This window comes from Hylobates moloch, unplaced genomic scaffold (genome assembly GCF_009828535.3).
Source record: "Hylobates moloch isolate HMO894 unplaced genomic scaffold, HMol_V3 SCAFFOLD_2, whole genome shotgun sequence".
In the NCBI taxonomy this organism is placed as follows: Eukaryota; Metazoa; Chordata; class Mammalia; order Primates; family Hylobatidae; genus Hylobates; species Hylobates moloch.
The window spans coordinates 125,399,145-125,425,760 of NW_026652277.1; the positions used below are offsets into that span (position 1 = coordinate 125,399,145).

A 26,616-nucleotide genomic window follows, 5' to 3' on the forward strand; every position below is an offset into this window, starting at 1 on the left:
TATTACTGTGTTGTAGGTATGTGACTGGTGTAAGCACATAAGACACACAAAAGAATACCTGGATTTTGGGGACGGGGAAAGAAGGCTTCAGTTCTGCAGTGCAAAATGTCTCAATCAATACAAAATGGACATTTTCTACAAAGAGACCCAGGCCAATCTTCCAGCTGGGCTGTGCAGCACATTACACCCTCCCATGGAAAATAAAGCAGAAGGCACCGGGGTGCAGCTGCTCACTCCAGACTCTTGGAATATCCCGCTAACAGATGCTCGGAGGAAGGCCCCCTCCCCTGTGGCTACAGCTGGCCAAAGCCAGGGCCCTGGCCCGTCAGCGTCCACCACCGTCTCTCCATCTGACACTGCCAACTGCTCTGTCACTAAAATCCCCACGCCAGTGCCCAAGTCCATCCCCATCAGCGAGACTCCAAATATCCCTCCTGTCTCCGTCCAGCCACCTGCTAGCATCGGGCCTCCCCTTGGCGTCCCGCCTCGCAGCCCTCCCATGGTGATGACCAACCGCGGCCCGGTGCCGCTGCCCATCTTCATGGAGCAGCAGATCATGCAGCAGATCCGCCCGCCCTTCATCCGCGGGCCTCCGCACCATGCCTCCAACCCCAACAGCCCCCTGTCCAACCCCATGCTTCCCGGCATCGGGCCCCCGCCCGGTGGCCCCAGAAACCTGGGCCCCACTTCCAGCCCCATGCACCGGCCCATGCTATCGCCCCACATCCACCCCCCGAGCACCCCCACCATGCCCGGGAACCCCCCAGGCCTGCTGCCCCCGCCGCCCCCGGGCGCTCCGCTGCCGAGTCTTCCCTTCCCGCCAGTGAGCATGATGCCAAATGGCCCGATGCCGGTACCCCAGATGATGAATTTCGGGCTGCCGTCGCTTGCCCCGCTGGTGCCGCCCCCGACCCTGCTCGTGCCGTACCCTGTGATCGTGCCCCTACCGGTGCCCATCCCCATCCCCATCCCTATCCCTCACGTCAACGACTCCAAGCCCCCCAACGGGTTCTCCAGCAACGGGGAGAACTTCATTCCGAGCGCCCCTGGCGACTCCGCGGCGGCGGGCGGCAAGCCAAGCGGACACTCCCTGTCCCCCCGGGACTCCAAGCAGGGCTCGTCCAAGTCCGCGGACTCGCCCCCCGGCTGCTCGGGCCAGGCCCTGAGCCTGGCGCCCACGCCCGCCGAGCATGGCCGGAGCGAGGTGGTGGACCTGACGCGGCGCGCCGGCAGCCCCCTGGGCCCCCCGGGCGCGGGCGGCCAGCTCGGCTTCCCAGGCGTGCTGCAGGGCCCGCAGGACGGCGTCATCGACCTGACCGTGGGCCACCGGGCCCGGCTGCACAACGTGATCCACCGCGCGCTGCACGCGCACGTCAAGGCGGAGCGCGAGCCGGGCGCCGCGGAGCGCAGGACCTGCGGCGGCTGCAGGGACGGCCACTGCAGCCCGCCCGCCGCCGGCGACCCAGGCCCGGGCGCCCCGGCGGGCCCCGAGGCGGCCGCGGCCTGCAACGTCATCGTGAACGGCACGCGCGGCGCCGCCGCCGAGGGCGCTAAGAGCGCGGAGCCGCCTCCCGAGCAGCCGCCGCCGCCACCGCCGCCCGCGCCCCCCAAAAAGCTGCTGTCGCCTGAGGAACCGGCGGTGAGCGAGCTAGAATCGGTCAAGGAGAACAACTGTGCTTCCAACTGCCACCTGGACGGGGAGGCGGCCAAAAAGCTGATGGGCGAGGAGGCCCTGGCGGGGGGCGACAAGTCAGACCCGAACCTTAATAACCCCGCGGACGAGGACCATGCCTATGCTCTGCGGATGCTGCCCAAGACCGGCTGCGTGATCCAGCCTGTGCCAAAACCCGCGGAGAAGGCTGCCATGGCGCCGTGCATCATCTCCTCGCCCATGCTCAGCGCCGGGCCCGAGGACCTGGAGCCGCCGCTCAAAAGGAGGTGCCTCCGAATTAGAAATCAGAATAAGTAAAAGGTTTGTATGTCCGCCGGGCACTCCTCCGCACCAGCCAGTGCACCTCTCCTTACTTCTGACAAGGCAGAAGCGAGAGTTGTAATTATAGTCATGATTTTACCGTGTGTGTTTTATATTGCACCCGGTGTGGTCACGCTATCAACATTCTGAGCCAGCAGCTCTGATGCTGAGTTGTTCAGTAGCATCATTCCCATTTTACAGCCGAGGAAACTGAGCCACAGCGTGTGAGTGCCAAGCCCCAGGTCACTTACTTGAGGGGAGAGCTCAGTCTCCAACCTGTCATGAAATACTGTCTCTCCAATTACACTTTTATTATCATGCTCATCTCCGTAAATCACCCTATTGGAGAAGAGGAGGATGGGGGGAGGGAGAAGAGATTAACTTGGGACACCTAAATGTGCGATCATGATGTTGCAGGGCAGTGGTGAAATGTCCAGTGAACCCATGAGCTGGGCCACCTACTAAATAGAGCTGGTTGCCTCATTGGCAGAATGTCACCAAATTTTTTTGATAAGGACGGGATTCCATTTGTAAAGTGAGAGTGAAACCTAACTCTTACATGCATATGTCAACTGAACCCAGGCCACTGAGTCCTATTTGCCTGGCAGGGTGTCTTTCCTGTTCATGGGGTCTCCTTCCTGCAGTTTGGCACCAAACAGCGTCCCCCAGGGTAGGCCTCAAGCGTCACTGACCAGCTTTGCTCTCTCCCCCTTTTGGGGCCCGGCGGCTCAGCTGATGAGTTGCTCACCTTTGCAGGTAATGGGAGGCTTCGATAGGGAAGAGGGTGGCATTGCTAAAGTGAGTGACACCGCACATCTCTGACCTCATAGACTCCTGCCTAATGCCAAGTGAGCCGCTGAGAGTGAGTTAAATTTTTCAGTATTGGGAAGGGGAACTAACATGTGTGCCTGTCATAGGCAGAGGTGGCCTCATTTGCTCCTCCTGCCAATCTCGGTGGAATAGGCATCATCTGTATCTCACCAAGGAGGCAGTTGAAGCTTAGATACTGTGCCTGAAGCAGAGCCCGTACATGGGGAAGCAGTATTCAACTCAGGCCTGTCAGACACAGCCCAAGCTCTCCGCTCTATCCGAGTGGGCATCAAACAGGCCAAAATTCAGTTGAGTTTATCAACTTCTTATGGAGAGGAAGAAGAGAGATGAGCATTTATTATTATAGGTACAAGTGTACCTAACTTGTAGACTGCTCCTTCCAGGGACTAGGGAGATACAAAGGCAAATATGATGGCGTGCCCCCATCTGGTGGGAGTGCAAACTCCAGGAGGAAAGAAGCGGGGGCCAGGAGAGTGGATCTCATAAGATGAATAATTGCTCACATTTGTATGCAGGCTGTCTTCTAAGTGTTTTTCAGTAGTATTTGGATCTGGATCCATAGGACAATTATCGTCTTCATTTTATTGATGAGGAAACCAAGACAGAAACATTAAAGTAACTTGCCCAAGATTTTACCAAATTAGCAGAGTTGAGATGCAAATCCAGGCTGTCTGACTCCAGAGCTGCATTTTTTTAAAAACCACTATAGGAGAATAGGCTAATTAGTTTCTTTATTACCCTACATACTAAAATTGTTTTACCCACCTCAGTGGGTAAAACAACCTTCAGTTGTCGTAAGAGAAAGTTTCTTAAAAAACAAACAAACAAAAACTGAGTCTACCTCCTAACTTCTCTAAGTGTTCAGACAGTTGAATTCTTGTTTCTGCAGCACCAACAAGCCTACATTACCAACCCGTTACTCTACAGTGGGAAATACAAACGTGGAGCACAGCACTTGCTGTGGTGTGTCCAGTCCCTGGTCTCTAAGTTGGGCCCCTAGCATAGCCAGGAGATTGCTTGGGAAGCACAGACCAGAGCAAGGAGACTTGTCGGTTGTGGAAGAAAGGTTTCTCAGCCACCATCGTTCGAGGTTTCCTTTTCCTCTGATGGCTTTGCCAGTAGAGGAAGAATACTAAAAATGAGTTCACCATTCCTTCTTGATTTTACATCTACAAGTTCTGCTGCCTGAAGACAGATGGCCTCAGCCTTCTCACAGTCACCTCAATTGAAAATGCCCCTGATTTCTTCACGAGAGTAATTTAATCTGGTTGACAAAGCTGTGAGTAATGGGAAGGTGTGTGACAAAAAAAGTGACGGCCTTCAGAAAGTCAGAAAGCATTGGAAATTGTCACTTTAAACACATTCTAATATCACTCATTCAGGCAAGGCTGAAACAAGAATGGGAGAGGGTGAGAGATTTTACTATGATACCATCACTGGAGTGAGAAGTGACCAGGTCAAGAATAGTGACACTAACGTATGAGTAGCATGGGACCAAAATAACATAAAAACATAAAATATACGATGGCTATTTGGATGATATATGTTTCTGAATAAAGAATCAGTCTTGTAGGTGGACCAGAATCATTAAAGATATTAACCTGGCTCCAGCCAATTTCAGAAGATGTGGTGATGAAATTGCCCACTACCTCTTGAGATTGAAGAGTTCTTTCAATGATGGGTCCCCCAAGAAATTACAGCTTTTCTTTAAAATCAGAAATACTCAGGCTTTGTCAGCTACGAAAGGGTGACAAGGCAAGTGATTTAAGATGGGGGAAAAACCACCTCTCCTCCACTAAATCACATTTCCTCTTGCCCTCAGAAGTTCCGTGTCACCTCACAGCACAGTCTCAACCTGCCACAATTTACTCACATTCTCTGGCCCTTCCTGGTTTATTTTATTTATTTATTTATTTATTTATTTATTTATTTATTTATGTATTATAATTTTTTGAGACAGAGTCTGGCTCTGTCACCCAGGCTGGAGTGCAGTGGCGCGACCTTGGCTCACTGCAACCTCTGCCACCTGGGTTCAAGTTATTTTCCTGCCTCAGCCTCCTGAGTAGCTGGGACTATAGCCACGTGCCACGATGCCCAGTTAATCTTTGTATTTTAGTAGAGACAGGGTTTTGCCATTTTGGCCAGGCTGGTCTCGAACTCCTGACCACAGGTGATCTACCCACCTCGGCCTCCCAAAGTGCTGAGATTACAGGTGTGAGCCAACGCACCCAGGTCCCTTCCTGTTTTTTTGTGCACATGTGGTGCTGTTTTTCTTCTCTGCCTTCAGAAACCCAGACCATTCATATGGTTGGGGAAATTGGAAATGTATCCACTGAATAAAGGACCATATGGCTTTTGTGCCCTGATGCTGAACACTGGTGACAAGTTAAAGCCAAAGTGGAAAGCGTTACAAACCAAAACCAAAACTCAGGCTGAGATGTGGTGGGTGAGGTGGAGGTGAATGATTTCTCCATGTGCTTGTTGGTGATTCATTATACATTATTTCTCATATATATTCATTATATATTATATAGGATAATCTGTCAATAACTTCAGTCAGCATCTTCATTCTTCTCACTATGTCTGCCTTTTTCATACTGTAGTACTATTTTATTATTTTTATTTTATTTTATTTATTTTTTTTTGAGACAGTCTTGCTCTGTTGCCCAGGCTGGAGTGCAGTGGCGCAATCTGGGCTCACTGCAACCTCCGCCTCCTGGGTTGAAGCAATTCTCCTGCCTCAGCCTCCTGACTAGCTGGAATTACAGGCACATGCCACCATGCCCAGCTGATTTTTTATATTTTTGGTAGAGATGGGGTTTCACCATGTTAGCTAGGCTGGTCTCAAACTCCTGACCTCAAGTGATCTGCCCACCTTGGTCTCCCAAAGTGCTGGGATTACAGGCGTGAGCCGCCGCGCCCAGTCTGTAGTACTGTTTTAAAAAATCATTTAAAATAAATCAAAAGCAGACCAAAGTATCTAGAAATTAGCAACCGAGGCAGCTACAGTTGTCTTCAAGGAAGTCTTATTTGCTAGTTCTTTGTAAATTACAGGTTTTTTTTCCCCATTTGGAAATTATTCTGTTCCTGGTTACCTGCCTTTATGCATTCTTGTGTGTTGATATGATTACAAATGATTTCAGTGGACAGCTATTTTCCCCAGATGCAGAACTAATTTAGTTGAAGATTTTAAAGGTTGTAAACTTCCTTTGATCTTCAACTTTTAAGACTCCAAATACCAGTTCTGCAGCTTCTGTAAGCTGGAAAAAATATCCCCCCAAATAATAAGGAAAACAATGTATAAACATTTTCCAAACTATTCTATCCACAAAGAATTCCATTTATAAATGGAATACTCCCTTCTTTGTCTTTGCCTAGGAGCTTGGGGGATAGCTGTTTGTATTTGTACATTTTCTGCATTTCTACAGTTTACACTTGTTTATGGTACATTGGAGAGTTCAGAGTAACCATTTGCAAATGTTTGAAGATATTCAAAAGAAAATATTCCCCCTCCTCAGTATTCCAGGGAAATGACATAGACTCTTTAAGTAAAATAATCAATGGAAAAAATGCGTACAAGGAGTAACCCTTTCATCATCACTTTTTCCATTCTCAAGGAGCAACAGGTCCACACAACTTTCCACCTTTGTGGCTCCCAAATTTCTTTTTTTTTTTATTATCGTACTTTAAGTACTTTAAGTTTTAGGGTACATGTGCACAATGTGCAGGTTTGTTACATATGTATCCATGTGCCATGTTGGTGTGTGTGGCTCCCAAATTTCTTAAGTTTCAAAAACCAGAAAGAAAATATGAGACCCTTTTCCCTGGTCCCAATTCCATGATACTACTCCAGGCTCAGCAGGGGGACTTGACTTCTTATTTTCTCATGGAAAGCTGGAGGAGGCACCTGTAGTTTGGCTTTTTGGAGTTTAATTATTAGTCTGGTCATGGAGCCCCAGTCCTAGAAACAACTGTTCCAAGGCGAGGAGTTTGCTTCATTGGAGAAGCCAAAAGGGTGAAGGTCACAAATAAGTTTTTTGCCAATTTAGTTTCTCAAACCGAGAAGTTCAAGAGAGGAGGCTGTCTGGGAGGAGGTTGGGAAGTCAGTCCATACATTCGAAACAATACTATAGGTGTCTACTTTTAAAACAAGGAAAAGAAGGAAAACTGAGAGTGACAAGGGGAAATCAGTATAAATGGGATATGCTCGGATCCTGTGTCAGACTTGTGCTATCTAATGGTCCAGTACTTGACTATTGGGAATATTAATTGGTGACAATCCCTAAGGTAAGGGTTAGCTTGTCTGTTAGGGTGCAGTTGGCACATATAGTTCTAGGTAGAGCTACTTCAAAGAGCCAGAAAGAAGACACCAGGTCTGTGTCATGGACACATGTTAGTGGGAGGACTTGGGAGTGTGCTTCCTGTGATCATTTCAGACTTGTAGGGGAAAGTTTTCTGGAATGAATGGTGTCAAGATTGGCCTGAGGTATGTCCCATTCAATGCTGCTGGGACCATGTTAACCCTTATGACCAGGGACTTGGAGGGAAGGTTTTAATGTACAAGCATCCAACTTTTATATATGATGTCAATCATGTTATGATGGAATATGAAATGACATCTGTGACTGGATATTTATTACTTCCAGATGTACCCATAACCTTCCATCTTCAGCAGGACTGGGACTAGAGGGAAGCAAAGGAAGGGCTTAGGGCAGAGACTTGGAGGAGGCACCCACTCGGGGTCATGCTAGTGCAGCACTGGTCCTGGCTCTGTCTCCAGATCCATATGGCAGCTCCCTAAAGCTGGTCTCCTGGCCCCCTGGACTCGTCCATGGATGGCCTTCAGCAACTCCCCCTGAAATTTTATGGAAAGTTTTATGTGCCTATGCACAGAGGCATTTTCATGGGAGAAGAGGTCCATAGATTTTGGCTCCAGAAAAAGTATGCTCTATATCTCTGAAGGACTATCTTACCTTATTATGGAGCAATATCTGAGTTGAAATTTTTCTTGTTTCTCTGAGGAAGCTGAATTAATGGAAAGTTTCTCTTAGAATATATCGTTTGGCAATTTCTGCTGTGGACCTAATACTGCAGAATCAAAGTTGGAGCTACATCATGTAGCACTTGCCTCAATAAGATTGCCTTAGTGACACAATGCAAAAGGTTATAGACTTTTCTTCAAGTTACCATTTCCCACAAGGGTCTATGATGAAAGAAGAAAAGAGAAGCAAGAAAAGAAATAAGCTAGATACTTCCCCAGCACTTGGACCTTCAAAATTTGTATGATATAGGGAGACACTGTTCTTCTGTGGAAAGATCTTCTACCCTGCCACTGAGGCCAAGAAAGCAGAATGGCCAGAGTCAGAGAGGTGGACAGGTCGGTGAACACCAGGGCGTTGATATGGCAGTGTCTGGGAGCACTGCCCATGTTCCCTATCTCCCCAGTATGCCTCTTTACTTGGAGAGACTGCACTTGGAAAGAGAGACGCGTTCGGCCAGCTATTAACCAGCCGTTGCCCAGGAGGGCACTGGAAATCAATTCCCTGACTGGTTTCCAATGAGTCACTCCCTCGCCAGCCTAAGCTGCTGCCTTTGCAGCATGTTCAATCATTTACACCTACCTTCATGCAGACAAGTGCTGCAGAGGGGCAGAGATGACTGAGGACCAAAATACACTGCACCGTGGAACACTTACCTCATGTTGTGGAACACTTACCCTCACCCGAACGCCCCGCCTTTTCCAGACTTTCCTGCCTAAGAGATCGTGCCAGAGGGACGGGGTGGCCATGCTGTTTTCTTTTACCATGTCCTGCACAACTTATTTTGTATCCTTCAGTTGCTGTTTTAAGTGCATAGCACTTTCTGTGTGGATGGATGTTAGGGCAATGCATTCTGCATGTGTAAACTTTTTCTTAGTGCCTCAAAGGGCATAAACGAAATTCATTCAGAGAAAGAAAGAAATTAGCTTTAAAAAATAAACAATTTAGCACTGGCATCGTTTAACAGGGTCCCATTCTCAAGGAAATGGGGTAAACGCCATTTCAGACACCAGTTCTAAATACTAACTGCAGAGAGCTCTTCTCCAGATTTGTGGATTTCCACAGCATAGAAAAAAAATAGGGTGGGGCCAGGACTGGGAACATGAGACCATCAACAAGGAGGGGAAGTACACACACATGCACAAAACTTATTTCAAGGGTCATCGAAAAGATTCTAGTGAAAAATGACTGGAGCAAAAGCAAATGACAATAACAAAAACTTGGAATTATTCTCTAATGCTTTAAAATAGTCCCGAGTGTACGACATAGTTTTAAATTGGAAATCAGTCAAGTTACCTAACTCTGCCACTCCTTGGACTGAATTATGATCATAAAAAAAAATGCTTGTGCATTGTACTATGTGGCCCAGATGTACAGCCCTGAGTAGAGAGATGGGGGCAGAGCAGACCTGGCTTTCCAGGTAGCCAAGGGGTCAGGGCTGGGGCAAATCAAAGCTTCCAGTGCTCCCAGCCTCATTCCCATCCAGATATTTGGCTGCACCAGCACTAGTTGTCTCATCATTTTCCCCTCTGAACCTCTGGTTTGTTGTCTGTCTTTGATATAGTAAGCTGTGTTTTGTTTTGGGTAAAAAGGGAAGTAAGAATGCGACTGATAGTACTTAAAGAACAAAAGGGAGAAATGCTTCATGAATTCATTTGATATGGAACATCGACCTAACATCCAAAAAAATACAACTAAAAAGTAGATCTTTCCCTCATTTGCATGGCTTATTTCCCCAGACATGTTTTTGGTATTGAAAATGAGTGGTATTCCCATACAACATGTGTCTCAATTTGTAATGATATCCTCCTTGCAGCTGGCTTAGTTCTGCAAGTGTTTCTAAAATGTTACTGTCTTAAATTTGAACCAACCTACAATAACAAATTATCTAGAAGCAAAGTGGCTAAACGGCATTTGGTGAGAGAAGGGGAAACCCTGTATTTCATCCTTCAACTCTTGTTTTAGAAATTCAGCCTGTAACATGATCTCTTTCCAAAGGAATCTACACATGCACACTTTAAAAATTGTGCAGATTGGGTGTTGTGGGAGCAAGAATGATCAGGTTTAAGTTTCTCTGCAAAGCTCTGCATTCCATCAACAAGCTCTTTTGATATTTTAAACCCATATTTAGAGTAATTTCAAGATATTTGGAGCACATGTGGTTAAATGTAAAACTTTGTCATTATAATGTGTTAGATGCTTATACTTTAAATATTTATAAGCTTTTATTTTATTTTATTTTATTTTCTGAGACAGAGTTTCACTCTGTTGCCAGGCTGGAGTGCAGTGGCGTGATCTCAGTCCACTGCAACCTCTGCCTTCTGGGTTCAAGCGATTCTCCTGCCTCAGCCTCCCAAGTAGCTGGGACTACAGGCACGCGCCACCACATCCAGCTATTTTTTTTGTATTTTTAATAGAGATGGGGTTTCACCATGTTGGCCAGGATGGTTTCCATCTCCTGACCTCATGATCCACTCGTCTAGGCCTCCCAAAGTGCTGGGATTACAGGTATGAGCCACCATGCCTGGCCTTTATAAGCCATTTTTAAGTACTTTACCCAAAAGCCTTCTCCCACTAGAATACTATAGTTGAGTAGTATCTGAGCATGATTATAGAAGACACAAGATGAAGTCGCTGCAGCATGCATTCACATTCTTGCTTTTCTGGTTTTAATTCAAATGTCATTTTTAGTAGAATCAGCTTATTTTATTATTTTAAAAATGTATTAAAAAATCATAAACAAGATTGGTTGTCTGTGATTTAAAACAAAGAAATTCCCCAGCACTCAAAAGCTAAAGTGTTCTAATTTGAACTGTATTGAGTCCCACGCGTGAGCGTGGTGGCTCACTCCTGTAATCCCAGCACTTTGGGAGGCCAAGGCGGGTGGATCAAACTTAGGTCAGGAGTTCAAGACCAGCCTGGCCAACATGGGGAAACCCTGTCTCTACTAAAAATACAAAAAATTAGCTGGACGTGATGGCACGTGGCTGTAGTCCCAGCTACTCGGGAGGCTGAGGCATGAGAACAGCTTGAACCTGGGAGGCAGAGGTTGCAGTGAGCCGAATTCGTGCCACTGCACTCCAGCCTGGGCGACACAGTGAGACTCCATCTCAAAACAAAAAACAAACAAAAAACTTCCCATTAGAGTGTTGGATCTCAGTCTGTGTCCACATGAACTTAAAGTGTCATATTGTTCCTCTGAAATGTCTTAGGGACAATTTATTGGTGGTTGGATTGAATTCTTTACTATTTGCCTTCAGCCATCTTGGAAGCTAAGACGTAGGATCCTGTCTTTATCATAGGTAGCCTGTTTGTGCACTTAATATGAAAAAGAGGAGGGGGAAACCCTTTTTCCAAACGTAGAATCCATTTAAGCTTTGGAGGTTATAAATTTCAAAGTGATCACAGGCCCCTGGGGCTCACACTCTTTTATGGCTGGCAAAATACAACTTTCTGGTAAGAACGGGGAAAAGAAGGCTTTAAAAGGCTTATAAACTTGCTTGGACATCTAATAGCTCTTACCAAACAGCATTCTCATGAGTTAAGTGTAAATGAGTCAGAAACATATAGATCAAATTTCTTTTAAAATACCCATGGGTTTAAAAATTAAGGCCAAAGTGCTTGGCAAAATAAGTTTTGGTTTTATCCAAACCCAAATGTTGAAAAAATAGTTCTAAGATTTGCCAAACCAAAAATACATGCAGGTCTCTTCAATCCTCCCATTAAATAAGATGGCATCATAAACATGGAACTTAGTGGCTATTTTCATAATCCCCAAGGTTTAGGCAACATGAACTTTAAATATTGATTGAAAGACTATGACAAATTTTTGGTAGAAGAGCATTATAAACTTGCAAATGAAGATGAGGGCTACTGGTTCAGGGTTCTAATCCTGATTTTGACAGCACTTCTCATTGTCTGATCAGGTGATCAACTTGTCCTTTGTCTTAGCTCTGGGTGTGTGTGTGCATGTGTGTGTGTGGCCTACGCATAGCAATAATAACTTTTAAAATCCTATTTTTGGATTTTATAAATCCTAAATTTATACTTAATTCATATATTACAATCTGTGAAACTTAATAACTCCTCATCATATCCAAACAGAGGGAAGCAGTCCCCTTTTGCTCATTCGTAGTTCAGAGATAGCCTTCATTTATTTCCCTAGAGGGTAAAACGTATCCATTTTGCACTAACAATATCTAATGCTGACTTTGCTCAAGTCTGTGTTATTAAAAGACAAGAGAGAGAGGTAAAGACAGAAAAGAAAAAAGTGGGGGAGGATGTGTGGCAGGAGTCCTTGACTTTATTTGAAGAACTAATAACCTACTGAGAGACCAAAAAAAAAAAAAGCCAAGGTCACTTTTACAAGCAACATGCAGAACCTGCAAACCAATGTGACACTGCAGACAGTAGGCTTCAGCAAGAGCAGGGACCAGGTCCAGTTCACTCATTGTTGTAACCAAGTGCCTAGCACAGGGGCTGGAAGAATGAGCACGCAAGTATTCAGTGATCACATGAATGAAAGCGTCTCCATAGAGGAACAGCTAATGAAGCTGCCTTGATGTAGTGCCTTCTGGTAGATGAATTCTGAATTCTGAACCTGAGGAGGGATGTGGGCTGGCGATCAGGGGTGGAGAAATGTGGGGTGAAGTAGCATGTTAAAGGGCACAGACACAGAAAAGAGCAAGCTGTGTTAGGGATGACCTTCCGGTTCGCTTGGCTGGAACAAAGGGCTTGTCCACAGAGGGTGAGAAGCATGAGGCTGGAGGAGAGTGGGAAGGTGGTAGAACAGGAGTTTGGGGAATTTGTACTCAATACATTGGGCAACGTCACTGAGGCCTCAAGCACAAGAATGACAAGATGAAATCTGTGTTTGAGGAAAATTACTTGAGCAGCTGTTCGTAGACTGCAAGACTGGCATTGCTAAAGCTGATGGTTGCATTCTGATGGCAGGCTAATTGCCAGCAGTTGATTCTAAACATTGGAGAACGTCATCGCTGGAGTGCGAGGGACATGCGCTGCCAGATCTATGGGTTAAGTATGGAAAGCCATTGTCTCTGGACAGTGAGAAGAACTTTCTTTGTGCTGAGTGGGCCTAAGGAAATGTCACAATGCACAGTGGAAGGAAATCTCACAATCAACAGACCATTCCAGGGTCTAAAAAGGAAGTTGCTGGCTTGGCTCCAGATGGCCACCGAAACAGAGGCCCCACCCTTCTGACCAACCAGCAGCTCTGAGCCTTAAGCCAGCAGGGAAGGGCAGATGTGGGCTGCTGTTTCATGCGTGCACAGATGCAGGCCCTGGCTCTTGCAGCAGCGGACTTCACGGATGCGGAATGTGGAGGTTGCACAGCGATGCCTAGACTGTCTCTCCTTAGACCGAAGGGCAACAGAAAGGCCCAGGGGGCTTGATCTATATTCCTTAGACATCTCCGGAGATTTTCTCAGAATCAGAATCAGATCCTCCCATGGCCTGCAGCTACTTTTAAGAAAGTTTGGCAACCTTTTGGAGATGTCCTCTTCTCTTTTTTGACTTTCCAGGCTGTAAACCTTCAGAAGCTTCCACATGTGGTGCCAGTGGGCTCCTGGTGGTGAAGGAAGGTGGCAGTGTGGTTTAGTGGAAAAGAATATCTGCTCTGGAGTTGGGCCAGCTTGGGTTCACATCCCAGCAGAGACACTTACCAGGTGAGGGAGAAAGGGACTTCAGCTCTCTGAGCCTCAGTCTCTATGTCATGAGTAATAAGATTGCTGTAAGAGACAGGTAAGGAAATGTATAAGGTGTGGCTCATCACAGATGCCCTAAAATGGCAGTTGCCATCCTGTTAGAAAGGATGCATTGCCTAAGGACAGAGCTCGGGGCTGGAGTGAGACCTGCCTGGGTTTGAAAACTGGCTGGGTCACTTACCAGCTGTGAGGATTTGGACAAGTTTTACAACCTCTCTGGGCCTGCATTTTCTCATTAAATAATTATAATAGCTAATATTTATTGAGCACTTTCTACATGTAGGCAGTGTTTTAAATGCTACATACCAACAATGCATGAGACTTAGCATTATTAAGCCCATTTTGCAGATGAAGAGACTGAGGCATGGAGAGGTTAAGTATGCCACCCAGAGTCATGTGGCCAGTAAATGGCAGTGCTGAGATATGACTGGCAGCCTGGCTCCAGAGTTTCCATGCAAAACCACTGTCCATGGCTTATGTATAAAAAATGAAGACAATAACCCCTACTTCGTGCAGTTATCAGCTCCAATGTAAATAACAAGTTAAAATGTCGAAGCTACCTGGCTCATAGTAGATGCTTATTACAAAAATTGTCATGGTAGCCCCTGCAGCCCAGAACTTCTTCCCTTGGATGTGTAATGGAAAATAATGAAACACTTCCACGTTGTCAACCTCAGAGGTTAGGGAAACCATTCCAGAAATTCTCATAAAATCTCTGGTTCCACTTTTACAAGTTGAGACTGCAACAAAGAGAGCGAGTGCCCAAGGTCACAAGGTGGCGCAGCCAGGATTAGAACCTGAGTCCTCATCTGCCTTTCCTCTCGGTGGGACATGGGATCCGACTGCAGCTGCTTCAGTTACATGCCCTGTGCCAAGCACTAGAGTCATATTTCTGCCACCCATGGCATGGCTTCCTCACATCAGGAAGCCAGTTCCAGAGAGAAAATAGGTTGTGCCTGAACATCTAGGGTTGAGGGGTTAAAGGGTCGCAGAAAAGCAGTTATTAACCACACTCTCCATCGTTTTTGCTGTTGGGGGAGAAATCAGTATTATAGCTCTTACGTTTTGCAATGGCATTTCTACTAATATGAAGCTTTCTGCCTCCCTCTCTCTGCTAATGGGCTGTTCGTAAAGAATGAATCAAGTGTGGAGAAGACTGCTTTCCCAGACCTCATCTAAATCCTAAAATCTGCTGTTGACCCACAGGTCAAAGCTACTTGCCACATGAAGCTGCTTTTTTCTCTGTATTCTTTCTCTTTCACCTAGAATGCCTCTGTTCATATAACATAGAGAAGTAACACACTTAATCTTAACACAGTAAACATCTGGGTTTTTTGTCACAGGCAGAATTTTTGGAAGGCCTCAGTCTTGAGAGTCAGGGTGGTAGAAATCAGAAGAGGACAAGGATCCTGTCCTTTTTTCATCTAGGACTTAGCATCTCCCACTTTAACAGGGACACAGTGACACCTGCTCCTGTAGTCACAGTGGGGAGAGGGGAGCAGAGCTGTGGGCCAGGGGCCTGCTGAGTTCCATGAACTAACATCAGCTAGTTCGTGTGTTGGATGAGACTTGATGAAAATGTGTGGTTTTTTTTCTTATGAAATAACTTTTCAGAGTTCTTGTTTGCAAACGCAGGGTGTTAGGCCATGTATGTCTCTAAGGCACTATACAGCTCTGACATTGTGACCCTGCCACCCTATTGTCAGGGCAAAGAAGGGGGGAGATGGAACATAGACTAGGAGTCAGCACTCCCAGCGGGAGGGGGAAACTGGACTTTGGGGTTCTAGAAGCTGGACTTCCATCCACCTTTTCCTATTTCCAGCAACCCTTCCTGGCAAAGTTATTCATCTGTAAAACGGAGACAGTAATAAATATTTCATTGCTGTTTGCTTCCAAGTGAAAAAGTATATAAAAATGCCTGGTGCTGTATTTGATGTAAATTAGGTGTGCAATAAAATTTGACTCCTAGTCTGGGCACAGTGGCTCATGCCTGTAATCTCAGGACTTTGGAAGGCTGAGGTGGGAGGATCATGAGCCCAGGAGTTCGAGACCCCATCTCTACAAAAAATTTAAAAATTAACCGGGCATGCCTGTAGACACAGCTACTCAGGAGGCTGAGGCCCAGGAGTTTGAGGCTGCAGTGAGCTATGATCATACAGCTGTCCTCCAGCCTGGGTGACAGAGCAAGACCTTGCCCCGCCCCCACTACCAAAAAAAAAACCATCAGGAGCCATGGCTCATGCCTATAATCCCAGCACTTTGCAAGGCCTAGAGGCCAAGACAGGAGGATCACTTGAGCCCGAGAATTTGAGACCCGTCTGGGCAACACAGGGAGATCCCATTTCTACAAAAAATTAGAAAAAAATTAGCCAGGCTTGGTGGTGCATGCCTGTGGTCCCAGCTACTTGGGAGGCTGAGATCACTTGAGCCCAAGAGGTTGAGGCTGCAGTGAGCCATGATGGTGCCACTGCACTCCAACCTGGGTGACAGAGCAAGACCCTGTCTCAAAAAAAGAGAAAACTCTTTTCATTGAAGACATAAACCACAACGGGAAGTACTTAGTTCTGAAAGCCAGGGCATAGGACCTAGGCTCTTGTTCAAAATTTCCTGCAGAACAGCTCTATCATGTAATTCTTCTTTATTCTATTTTTCTTTTTCGGGAGTGAACAGAGCCATCTGCTATAGTGTGTTTGTTAAAAAAAAAAAAAAAAAGGAAGAAAGGAAAAAGAAAAGTACACTGTTAGTCATGAATCCCTCCATGGTTTTGGAAGAGGGCCTGCCAGAGACCTGGTCATTTGGTTTGCTTAAACTTCCAGGTTCTGGAAAGAACTTAGTAAAAAGGATCCATTGTCCAGGGTGAAGATAAGGACTTACTTAAGTGAGTGCACAAGAGGGGGCTCCGTAGTTCTGGGTTCTTTGCCCCTCAGAAACTTTTAGAGGTCAGCAAGAAATAGCAATGACTGCTTATAAGAAAAAACAGACTGCTCTCCCCTAACCCATAGAACCAGCAAAGGAAAACAACATTTTCATTTGTAAAATGAAGACTTAAAGATAGAGTTATCCCAGTAGGGAGTCTTATATGGTTATAATTTTTACTGATTAACGAGTAAAATAAGGGATATAGCTAAAGGAAAAAAAGTTATTTAAAAATGAAAGAAAACAGGCCTTATAATTGGTTAATTTTTATTTTTATTTTTATTTTATTTTTAGTACTCAGGAACCTTAGCTTCTCAGAGCCATAGAGTGAGTAGCATCACAGTGATGAAGCTGCGATTCAGACCAGAGCCTAACACTGGGCTAAGATGAAACTCACCCTTGGCTCCCATACCCTCCCCTTACCATGAGCTGTAGACTCGAAAGGAGAAGGAATGTTTTTCAGTTGCAGGCAAATCTCACTTTATCATGCTTCGCTTTATTGTGCTTCACAAATATTGCCTTTGTACAAATGGAAGGTTTGTGGCAACCCTGTCAAGTCTATCAATGCCATTTTTCCAATGCATGTGCTCACTTTATGTCTCTGTGTCACATTTTGGTAATTCTCACAATGTTTCAAACATTTTCATTATCATATCTGTTATGGTGATTTGTGATCAGTGATCTTTGATGTTACTATTGTCATTGTTTTGGGACACCATGAACTGCACCCATATAAGAGGTGAACTTAGTCAATAAACGTTGGGTATGTTCTGACTGCTCCACCAACTGGCTGTTCCCCCATCTTTCTCCTTCTCCTTGGGCCTCCCTATTTCCTGAGATACAAGATTGAAAGTAGGCCAGTTAATAACCCTATGATGGCCTCTAAATGTTTAAGTGAAAGGAGGAGACCCATGTCTCTCATTTTGAATCAAAAGCTAGAAATGATTAAACTTAGTGAGGAAGGCATATTGAAAGCCAAGACAGGCCAAAAGCTAGGCTTCTTGTGCCAATCAAGTTGTGAATGCAAGGAAAAAGTCCTTGAAGGAAACTAAAATTGCTACTCCATGGCTAGGCACAATGGCTCAAACCTGTAGTAATCCCAGCACTTTGGGAGGCTGAGGCTGGCAGATCACTTGAGCCCAGGAGTTCAAGATTAGCCTGGGAAACATGGCAAAACCCTGTCTCTACAAAAAATATGAAAAATTAGCTGGGTGTGATGGTGCACACCTGTAGTTCCAATTACTCAGGAGGCTGAGGTGGGAGGATCACCTGAGCCTGGGAAGTTGAAGCTGCAGTGAGCTGTGATCATGCCACTGCACTCCGGCCTGAGTGACTGAGTGAGATATTGTCTCTAAATAATAAATAAATAAAAATACTACTGCAGTGAACACACAGATGATAAGAAAGCAAAATAGCCTTATTGCTGACACAGAGAAAATTTGAGTGGTCTAGATGGAAGATCAAACCGACCACAATATTTCCTTAATCCAAAACTTAATCCAGAGCAAGGCCCTAACTCTCTTCATCAGTGAAGGCTGAGAGAGGGGAGGAAGCTGCAGAAAAAGATTTTGAAGCTAGCAGAGGTTGGTTCATGAGCTTTAAAGAAAGAAGCTGTCTCCATAACATGAAAGTGCAAGGTGAAGCAGCAAGTGCTGATGTAGAAGCTGCAGCAAACTACCCAGAAGATCTAGCTAAGATCATTGATGAAGGTGACTACACTAGACAACAGATTTTCAGTATAGATAAAACAGCTTTATATTGAAAGAAGATGCCAACTAGGACTTTCATAGATAGAGAGGAGTCAATGCCTGACTTCAAAGCTTCAAAGGACAGGCTGACTCTCCGTAGGGGCTAATGCTGCCGGTGACCTTAAGTGGAAGCCAGTGTTCACTTGCTGTTCTGAAAATCCTAGGGCCTTTAAGAATTATGCTAAATCTACTCTGCTTGAGCTCTGTCAGTGGAACAATGAAGCTTGGGTGACAGCACATCTGTTGATACCATGGTTTACTGAATATTTTAAACCCACTGTTGAGACCCACTGCTCAGGAAAAAATAATCCTTTCAAAATATTACTGCTTATTGACAATGCATTTGGTCATCCAAGAGCTCTGATGGAGAAGTACAAAGAAATTAATTGTTTTCATGCCTGCTAACACAACATTCATTCTGCAGCCCATGGATCAAGGAGGAATTTTGACTTCCAAGTCTTATCATTTAAGAGATACACTTCATAAGGCTCTAGCTGCCATTGATAGTGATGCCTCTAACAGATTTGGGCAAAGTACAATGAAAATCTTCTGGAAAGGATTCACTATTCTAGATGCCATTAAGAACATTTGTGATTCATAGGAGGAGGTGAAAATATCAACGTTAACAGGAGTTTGGAAGGAGTTTATTCCAACACTCGTGGATGACTTTGAAGGGTTCAAGATTTCAGTGGAGGAAGTAACTGCAGATATGATGGAAATAGCAAGAGAATTACAAGGGGAACCTAAATATGTGGCTGAATTGCTGCAGTCTCACCATCAAACTTGAACAGATGAGGAGTTGCTTCTTATGAACAAAGAAATTGGTTTCTAGAGATAGAATCTGCTCCTGGTAAAGATGCTGTGAACAATGTTGAAATTACAACAAAGGATTTAGAATATTCCATAAACTTAGTTGATAAAACAGCAGCAGGGATTGACTCAGTTTTGAAAGAGTTCTATTGTGGGTAAAATGTTATCAAACAGCATGGCATGACACAGAGAAATCCTTTGTGAAAGGAAGAATCAACCAATGTGGCAAACTTTATTGTTGTCTTATTTTAAGAAATTGCCACAGCCACCCCAGCCTTTGGCAACCACCACCCTGATTAGTTAGCAGCCATCAGTATCAAGGCAAGACTCTCCACCAGCAAAAAGGTTATGGTTCGCTGAAGGCTCAGATGATTGTTAGCATTTTTTGTTTTTTACAAAAAAAAGTATTTTAAATTAAGAAATGTACATTGTTTTTTAGACATAATGCTACTGCACATTTAATAGACTACAGTATAGTATAAACATAACTTTTATATGCACTGGGAAACCCCCCAAAAACGCATGTGACTTGCTTTATTGTAATACTCACTTTATTGCAGTGGTCTAGAACCAAACCTGCAGTATCTCCCACCTTATGCCTGTATCTTCATCAGTTAATGAGCTATAAGAAAAGAGATGCCATCCTCTTCAAAAATGAAAACAATTTCTATCCTGCAAAAGCCATTTAAAAACTCTTCATGAAGCAACGGTTGATGGAGGGGAGAAGGAATCATGTTTTGGCAAAAACCTTCCTTCCTGGGATGGGTTTGGTGTGGGGACCACTATCTGGCATCACGCTCAGAGTTTATCAGCTAGTGCAGGCGGCTCTGTTCATTGACCGCAGGGCTCTACCCTTGTGAGTGTCCCAGAATAGCTGCGGCTACCTGAGAGCAATCCAGTCCTCAGGGACTCGTTATTGTCCCAGATAAACAGCGTTGCCGCAGCCAGCACGTAATGGCTGTATTTAACTGTGATAAGTGATGGGCAGATGTGCCCAAGTGAGTGGATCTCTGCTAGGGCCTGGGTAATTGGACAAAGGCAAGCTGGCTGGCAGCAGGCATTTCTTGCACATCATAGAATTGATGCCACAAGGTTTTAGACTCCTGGGGATAAATATGACAGACATGGGGAGATTGCCTTCTAAATGAGGAAGACAGGACAGACCTACTGGATTTTGATTATGCTAATTACAAAAGTATTTCAGGAAGGAAATAATACAAGTTTAGAAAATGGGTTAGATTAATAGAGGCAGGCTTCCTGGTAGAGGTGGAATATGCCACCACAAAAGAGCTAGTTTGGAAATGTTGGGATGTAGAATAAGACATTTTTCTCTGAACACACATTTACTTTTGGGAGTGGTTGCCTGGAAGTTTTATGAAATGCTACCAGTGAAAGTCTTAGGCTATAAAGGTCAAAGAAGTAAAGGTGAAAGTGGCCATATTTCGACAGTATCAACATTGAGAGAATGTATTTAGGCACGGTTTTGCTATCTGTAATTCTCTGGAAAATTCTGTGTTATAAAGGAGCTTAAGTATCTAGATCACATTCTTGGCCATGCTTCCCTGATGAAACAGAAAAGTGACTCACCAGGTGAACAGAGAGTCTCTCAATGCATTTGGTGTGCAGTTACCATTCCATGAAGAGAAACATTTCATTCCTCTGGCCAAAAGGGGCAGGCAGGCCTGGAATTCTGAAGATAGCTGGTCATACATGCCCGATGGAGACCGTGCCTTGTGGTGCCAGCGTGTATGTATGGTACATACATAGTACATGTATGACACATATATAGCATAAGAAATGGGCTTATTTGTATGTAATTGTGTGTGTCTGATGCTCCATGTAGCAGGGGTGGGTTATCCTGCCTTCAGACAAATGCCCAAATCAGAGGAAAACCCAAGTGTGAGGCACAATTGTGGCCACTTCCCCAGAATCCCCTGCTTTAAGGGGTATTCCACAAACCTCTGCCATAGATGTGTGTGTATGTTTGTGTGTGCTGAGAGAAGGAGACTCTTTCTGAAATTTTGGAGTTCAGGGTCCAGAAGTTCATGGGCTTCCTTATGTACTGGTAACAGATTAATATCCAGTTGTTCAAGTTTATAATTCTACATATTTGATACTGGCTTTTGTTGAAAGATTCCACAATCTGAGCATGTGAGAAATGGAAGACTTAATACTGAAGCTCACCCAGGCCCCCACTGCACAGAGGAAGAAGAATCGAGGCTCTGAGGGATGGTGGCTGAGGAACACAGTGGAAGAACTGAGGCTCTGGGGGAGGGTGGCTGAGGAACATGGAGGAGGAATCAGGGCTCTGAGAGGAGGGTGGCTGAGGAACATGGAGGAGGAATCAGGGCTCTGAGCATGGAGGAGGAATCAGGGCTCTGAGGGGAGGGTGGCTGAGGAACATAGTACAAGAATTGAGGCTCTGGGGGAGGGTGGCTGAGGAACAGGTCCAAGGTCACATAGCCAGTCAGAGGCATTTGGACTGTAACTGGAGTCTCTGTTTCACTTATTGTAGTAATTTCCCCTTTGCACAGATGAAGACATTTAGACATGGAGGACAGTTTTTTCGTAAGATTCTTCTGCTTGGCAAGGGCAAAATAGAACCAGCTCCAGACTCTAGAACTTCCTGCCATGATCACTTTCTAAAAATCCAAACTTGTTTCCTCCCCACTCTGTTGGATTTCATACCTTGCATACCAATAAATATCAGAAAAGTGAAGCCCAAGCTTGGTTCTTCATTTTCATCGATTCCAGAGTCTTTTCCTGTGTCACCAACAAGGGGGCTGCCCTGAACCAGCCAGAGCCAGAAGGACAAATGAGGTTGCCTTCAATACCGCCCCCTCCTCAAATGTTATCAGCAGAGAGGGACTTGTACTGCCACCATCTGGCCTTTGTGGGTGTCCCAGACACGGCAAGTATGTGGTGAGAGGGAAGGAAACAGCACAAATTGTCTACTTTACCATTCTCTTAAAATAAGCTTCATGTGAGCAAGCTTTTCAGAGCAGCAGGACTAGGGCTGCGAAAAATAGAGTGTGGTGCAGCTGCACCCTTTAGAACTTTGGGGGAAAACACATATTATTTACCAGACAATAATAGATACCAGAGAATAATAATGATTATTATAGTGTTTGGGATGGCAAATGCTGTAGTTAAGGTTCCAGAATGGCTCTTATTATAATCCCGTTTTCCCGAGTCTCTTGTGAAAGCCTGGAAATTTTCTTTAAGTAGGCTGATGCTGTCCATGTTTGGTCTTTGTCCAAAGGTGATTTGAATATAAAGAAACTTACTGGAGAAATATTCATTTTTTAAAATAGTGATTGCATTAAAGAAAAAAGCTACATTATTTAAAAAGCAGTTGCAGCATTCTTAAGTAAGCAATTCAAAATGGCGGTGTTTCCCAGTTACTGGAGGAAAATGTTAAACATTCTCCCTCCTCCCTTTTAAAGAAAGAAGGAGGCCCCCTCTAACTACAAGATTCAGTCACTCTTGGTTCCAGGCCCAGAGGTGGGGATAGCTTCCCTCCCTCCACAGCAACTTCCAGGCTGTGCTTGCTAAATGCAAAAGAATTGTCCCCAGAAGAAGTGATCCCCGTGTCTTTGGATCCACTTGTCATCTCTGCAGCTCCTCAATTTTTGTGGCCTCACATTTGATGGTGGCTCTTGGTGCTTTTGTTTTTGTATCCCTTCTCTCCATTGTCACTTATTCTTGAGAAAGAGAGAAAGAGAGAGAGAGAGAGAGAAAGAAAGTCAGTCAAATGTGAGCTCTTTATTCAGAAATAAATATCCACATTTCCAAATCTGACCATGCCAAATGAAAAGGTTTCCATGGCCTTGTAATTCCACCCCCATTACATATTTGTGGTGTTTTGCATTTTCACTTTGGTTATTTAATATACATATTAAGTACACACAGATCTGGTGATTTAATGTGATTGGGGGAACTCAGGCATTTCCTGTCGTGCACAGTGAAACTTTCAAACCTTGTTTTTGGCTGCTGCTGATTATTGTTGCCATTAACACCAGGATTTAGATAGCAGGGTTCAAAGCACAAGCTTCCACTTAGTCCTCCCAATGGGCATTTGACCTCCCCTTGCTCTTGCTAAATTCATGTTACAAACACTCCAAGCAAGCTTCCAGTTCTCTTTGTGGCTCCATTTCTTCACTATAAAATGAGGAAATGGTACTGTATTATCTCTGGGGTCCCTTCAAGTCCTACATTCTATCACCTCTCTGAAGTTATTTGTTCATTGTTCTAAGAATAATCTCAACAGTTGTAAAGATGTTTACAAGCCCTCTGTCACCACCTCACCTTAGCCAAATTTTACCCATTCACATTTCTGACAGCCTCATTTATTGGCAGGAAGAAAAGGTGCTGTTTTGGGGCATGACAGAAGAGAGCCACCTGACCCACTCATGTGATCAAAGTGTGTCGAGCGCCCACAGCGGGCCAGACTCTGAGCTAGGAGTTGGGTGTAGAGACACGAGCAAAACAGACAAGCCCCTGACCTCTGGGGCTTTACCATGCAGTTGGCAGACTTCTAAGTGGCTGCTCCCGGGAGTGACTGAGTGGCCTCAGGAAGCTGTATTTCAAACCAAGTGACTGGCAGCAAATGAAAGAAGCCTGCAGGGATAAAGAGGCAGAGCCTCATGTCTCAGTGAATGTTGGGATGAGCATGCCCCAGAAACTGACTTTCCTGGTGGAAAATCCTGTTCAGAGCCTCTGCCCTGGGACCCCAAGGCTCTTGGTTGGTTTGTTTTCTTCCAGTCCAGTGCTACTGTTTGTTTTGGATGTGAAGAGATGTGAATGGCTCACCTTTTACAGGCAAGACCCACACACGGAGAAAAGCAAGCATTTCTTCCAGCTTAGTTGCCTTTGTGGGAAACTTCTGAAGATAGGTATATGTGTCCATGGTAATTTTCCACTTGCCGAAAAGTGAATCTATTGGCCCTCTTTTCAGCAAATACCAGAGCTGAGACATGGGGTTACAGGAGTGAGGTCAGGAGCTCCAGGGTCCTCCGTGACCTTGCCTGGCTTTGGAGTGACCTTGGGTGACTCAAAAGACCTCCTGCTGGGGCTGGGTGCGGTGGTTCATACCTGTAATCCCAGCACTTTCGGAGTCCAAAGTGGGTGGATCACTTGAGGCTAGGAGTTCAAGATCAGGCCTGGCCAACATGGTAAAATCCTGTCCCTACTAAAAATACAAAAATTAGCTGAGCATGGTGGTGCATGCCTGTAATCCCAGCTACTTGGGAGGCTGAGGCAGGAGAATCACTTGAAACTGGGAGGCAGAGATTGCAGTGAGCCAATTGCACCACTGCACTCCAGCTTAGGCAACAGAGCGAGACCCTGTCTCAAAAAATAAGAAAAGAAAAGAAAAAAAAAGCCTCCTGCTGGTTAAGCATGCAGTCATGTGGAGGGGGAGGGTTGCTGGGTTGCAAAGGATGCTGTGGTCTTTGGGTGAGGGCGTGGTGCACCCTGCTCATTATGGTATTCCAAAAAGCGACTTGAGTTTCATTTCCTCACACAAAGCTGGCAGGGCTGACCCGAGCAGACCGTCAATGAAACTCCTGTTGAAATCACGCTGTGCTGCAGCGGTTCTGGGGCTCATCCTAGGTCTGCCCTGGCGGCTGGAGAGTGCGCTGCTGTCTGACTCATGCCTGGGTTTTCCCCAGCTGGGCGGAGGGAGGGGGATCGGTCCAGTGGATTCTGACAGCCCCTTCTGCTCTTTTTCCAGGAACGTTCACTCACAGGGTACGCTCATGGAGAGAGGGCGCAGAGCAAACCATGTCACGCCATCCAATGACACCAGCTGGTCAGCTCACCACCCCCTCTGGCTAAAACTCAAGCAAATAAAGCTGCTTCCTGTCATTAAGCATCTCAGAGGAAGCAGCCCTCCCTCAATGGCCTCTAGCCCAGAGAAGCCCGTGCATCTTGGACCCACCAAGCAGGCCCAGCCTTCCTGCTGCCACCATCTCTGCTTCTCCTCAGAGGAACTTAGGGATTTCACCCCTGGCTTTTTAAAAAACGAAATACCGACAAGCCACAAGGACCAATGTAGGTATTCTCCCCACCCCATCTTCAAGGCTCAGCGGCTGAGGCTGGAAGATGATATGGATTGGAACACAAAAAATCTTTTTTAAATCTTTTTAAAAACTGCTGTGGTTTTGCTGCTACACTAAGAATTGTGATTTGCATTGTACGGTTTTGGACCTATATTGTTCACGTTTTGATGGCGGAGAGGGGTGGTCCTGGAGGCCCAATGCTTCAGAGTCATCTCTGTCCTGCCCGGGATGCACTTTTAAATGAAGAGTTAGAATATTTTATTGGCTAATATACTTTTCTTGTTATTTTTACAAAGGCCACCTTTATCCTTTTTGATGCCATATTTTCAGTGTTACACTTTTATGGCTTTTAATTTTCGATTTGACAGATGTAAGAAGCAGCATGAATAGTTTATACTGTGGTTTTTCAGAGACTGAATGCCAAGAGAACTCGGTAAATGTTTATTCTTCTCAGCTTTCTCTTTAAATTCCCCTAAATAGCGCCCCATTTGGGAACAGAGCAAGAGTGTTGAACTGAAGACCAAAATGCCCTCAAGGTGTAAAATAATCCGAGGGGGAATATTTGCTGGGCGTCAGGAAAGACTCGGATGAAATTTCAACCCTGATGGTTTTCGGTGATCCAGGAAGTCAGTGAGACAATCTCTCTATACGCAGAGCCCTTTCATGATAATTAGAATGGTATGGACAAACCAATGAAAACAAGAGGGAAAGTGAGAAAGATCACCCATGATTCTGTTTCACTGTTTGCTTTCTCCTGTCATGGTTAAGAGAAATGTGCAATTCGATCCTCAATCAGTGGGTGGAGGATAACAGGGTAGATTCACTTGTGTGCACTTGTACAGTTGTAGCTGCGAGTCCAGAAGTCCTCTAGAGCATGTGTACTGGCACTGAGTTGGTGAGACAGTTGTGGAGTATCCCATTCTGATGAGTACAGAAAAAAAAAAAAAGAAAAAGAAAAGAAGAGAAAAAATTAAGAAAAAAATCAAAAAACGAAGAAAACTAAAAAAAAAAAAAAAAAAATCAAATCACCTTGTGATTCAGTGTATCTGTTTACTAACTCAAATAAAGCAATTGTTTCCTCTGGAGGGGTCCAGGTGCCCCCGCCCCACAAGGCCGCGGAGCCTCAGCCGGAGGGGTGGCGAGTCGCGGGTGGGCAGGGCCAGGACGGTGTGGCGCCAGCCTTGAAGCACCACGGCCTGAGGATGCGGTGTACATACTGTATTTCTAGATTCTCCTTTGTACAGAGTCACTTCACAAGTCAAGCTACTGTTTTACAGGTGCTCCTTATTTATTAGAGCTGTGAGAGCTTGGGGGACACACCTGGCGAGCAAGCTCGCTTTTTAAAAATGAAATTTGGGGGCAGGGGAAGGGGAGGTGGGAGGGAGGGGAAGCTCGCAAGCCCGGGGAGAGATTTATAAAAGTAAACAAAAGAAAAACTTCCAGCAACAAATTAAAAAATAATAACAAATCAACCCCAGCACCAAACCCACCCAGGCAGGAAGAAACCGTCCCTCC

The 26,616-nt window shown here is 45.2% G+C and overlaps 1 protein-coding gene across 2 annotated transcripts in view; it reads left to right on the plus strand.

Annotated features, from left to right (window-relative positions):
• The window catches only part of SOBP (sine oculis binding protein homolog), a 171,208-nt gene extending 145,050 nt beyond the window's left edge, over positions 1-26,158 (plus strand). For both annotated transcript variants that reach the window (XM_032156032.2, XM_032156023.2), the window contains 2 exons: positions 17-1,972; positions 24,774-26,158. In XM_032156032.2, coding sequence (XP_032011923.1) covers positions 17-1,969 — 1,953 coding nt within the window. In that variant the 3' untranslated portion in view covers positions 1,970-1,972; positions 24,774-26,158. The remainder of the gene's footprint in view (positions 1-16; positions 1,973-24,773) is intronic.
• The last annotated feature ends 458 nt before the right edge of the window (positions 26,159-26,616 follow it).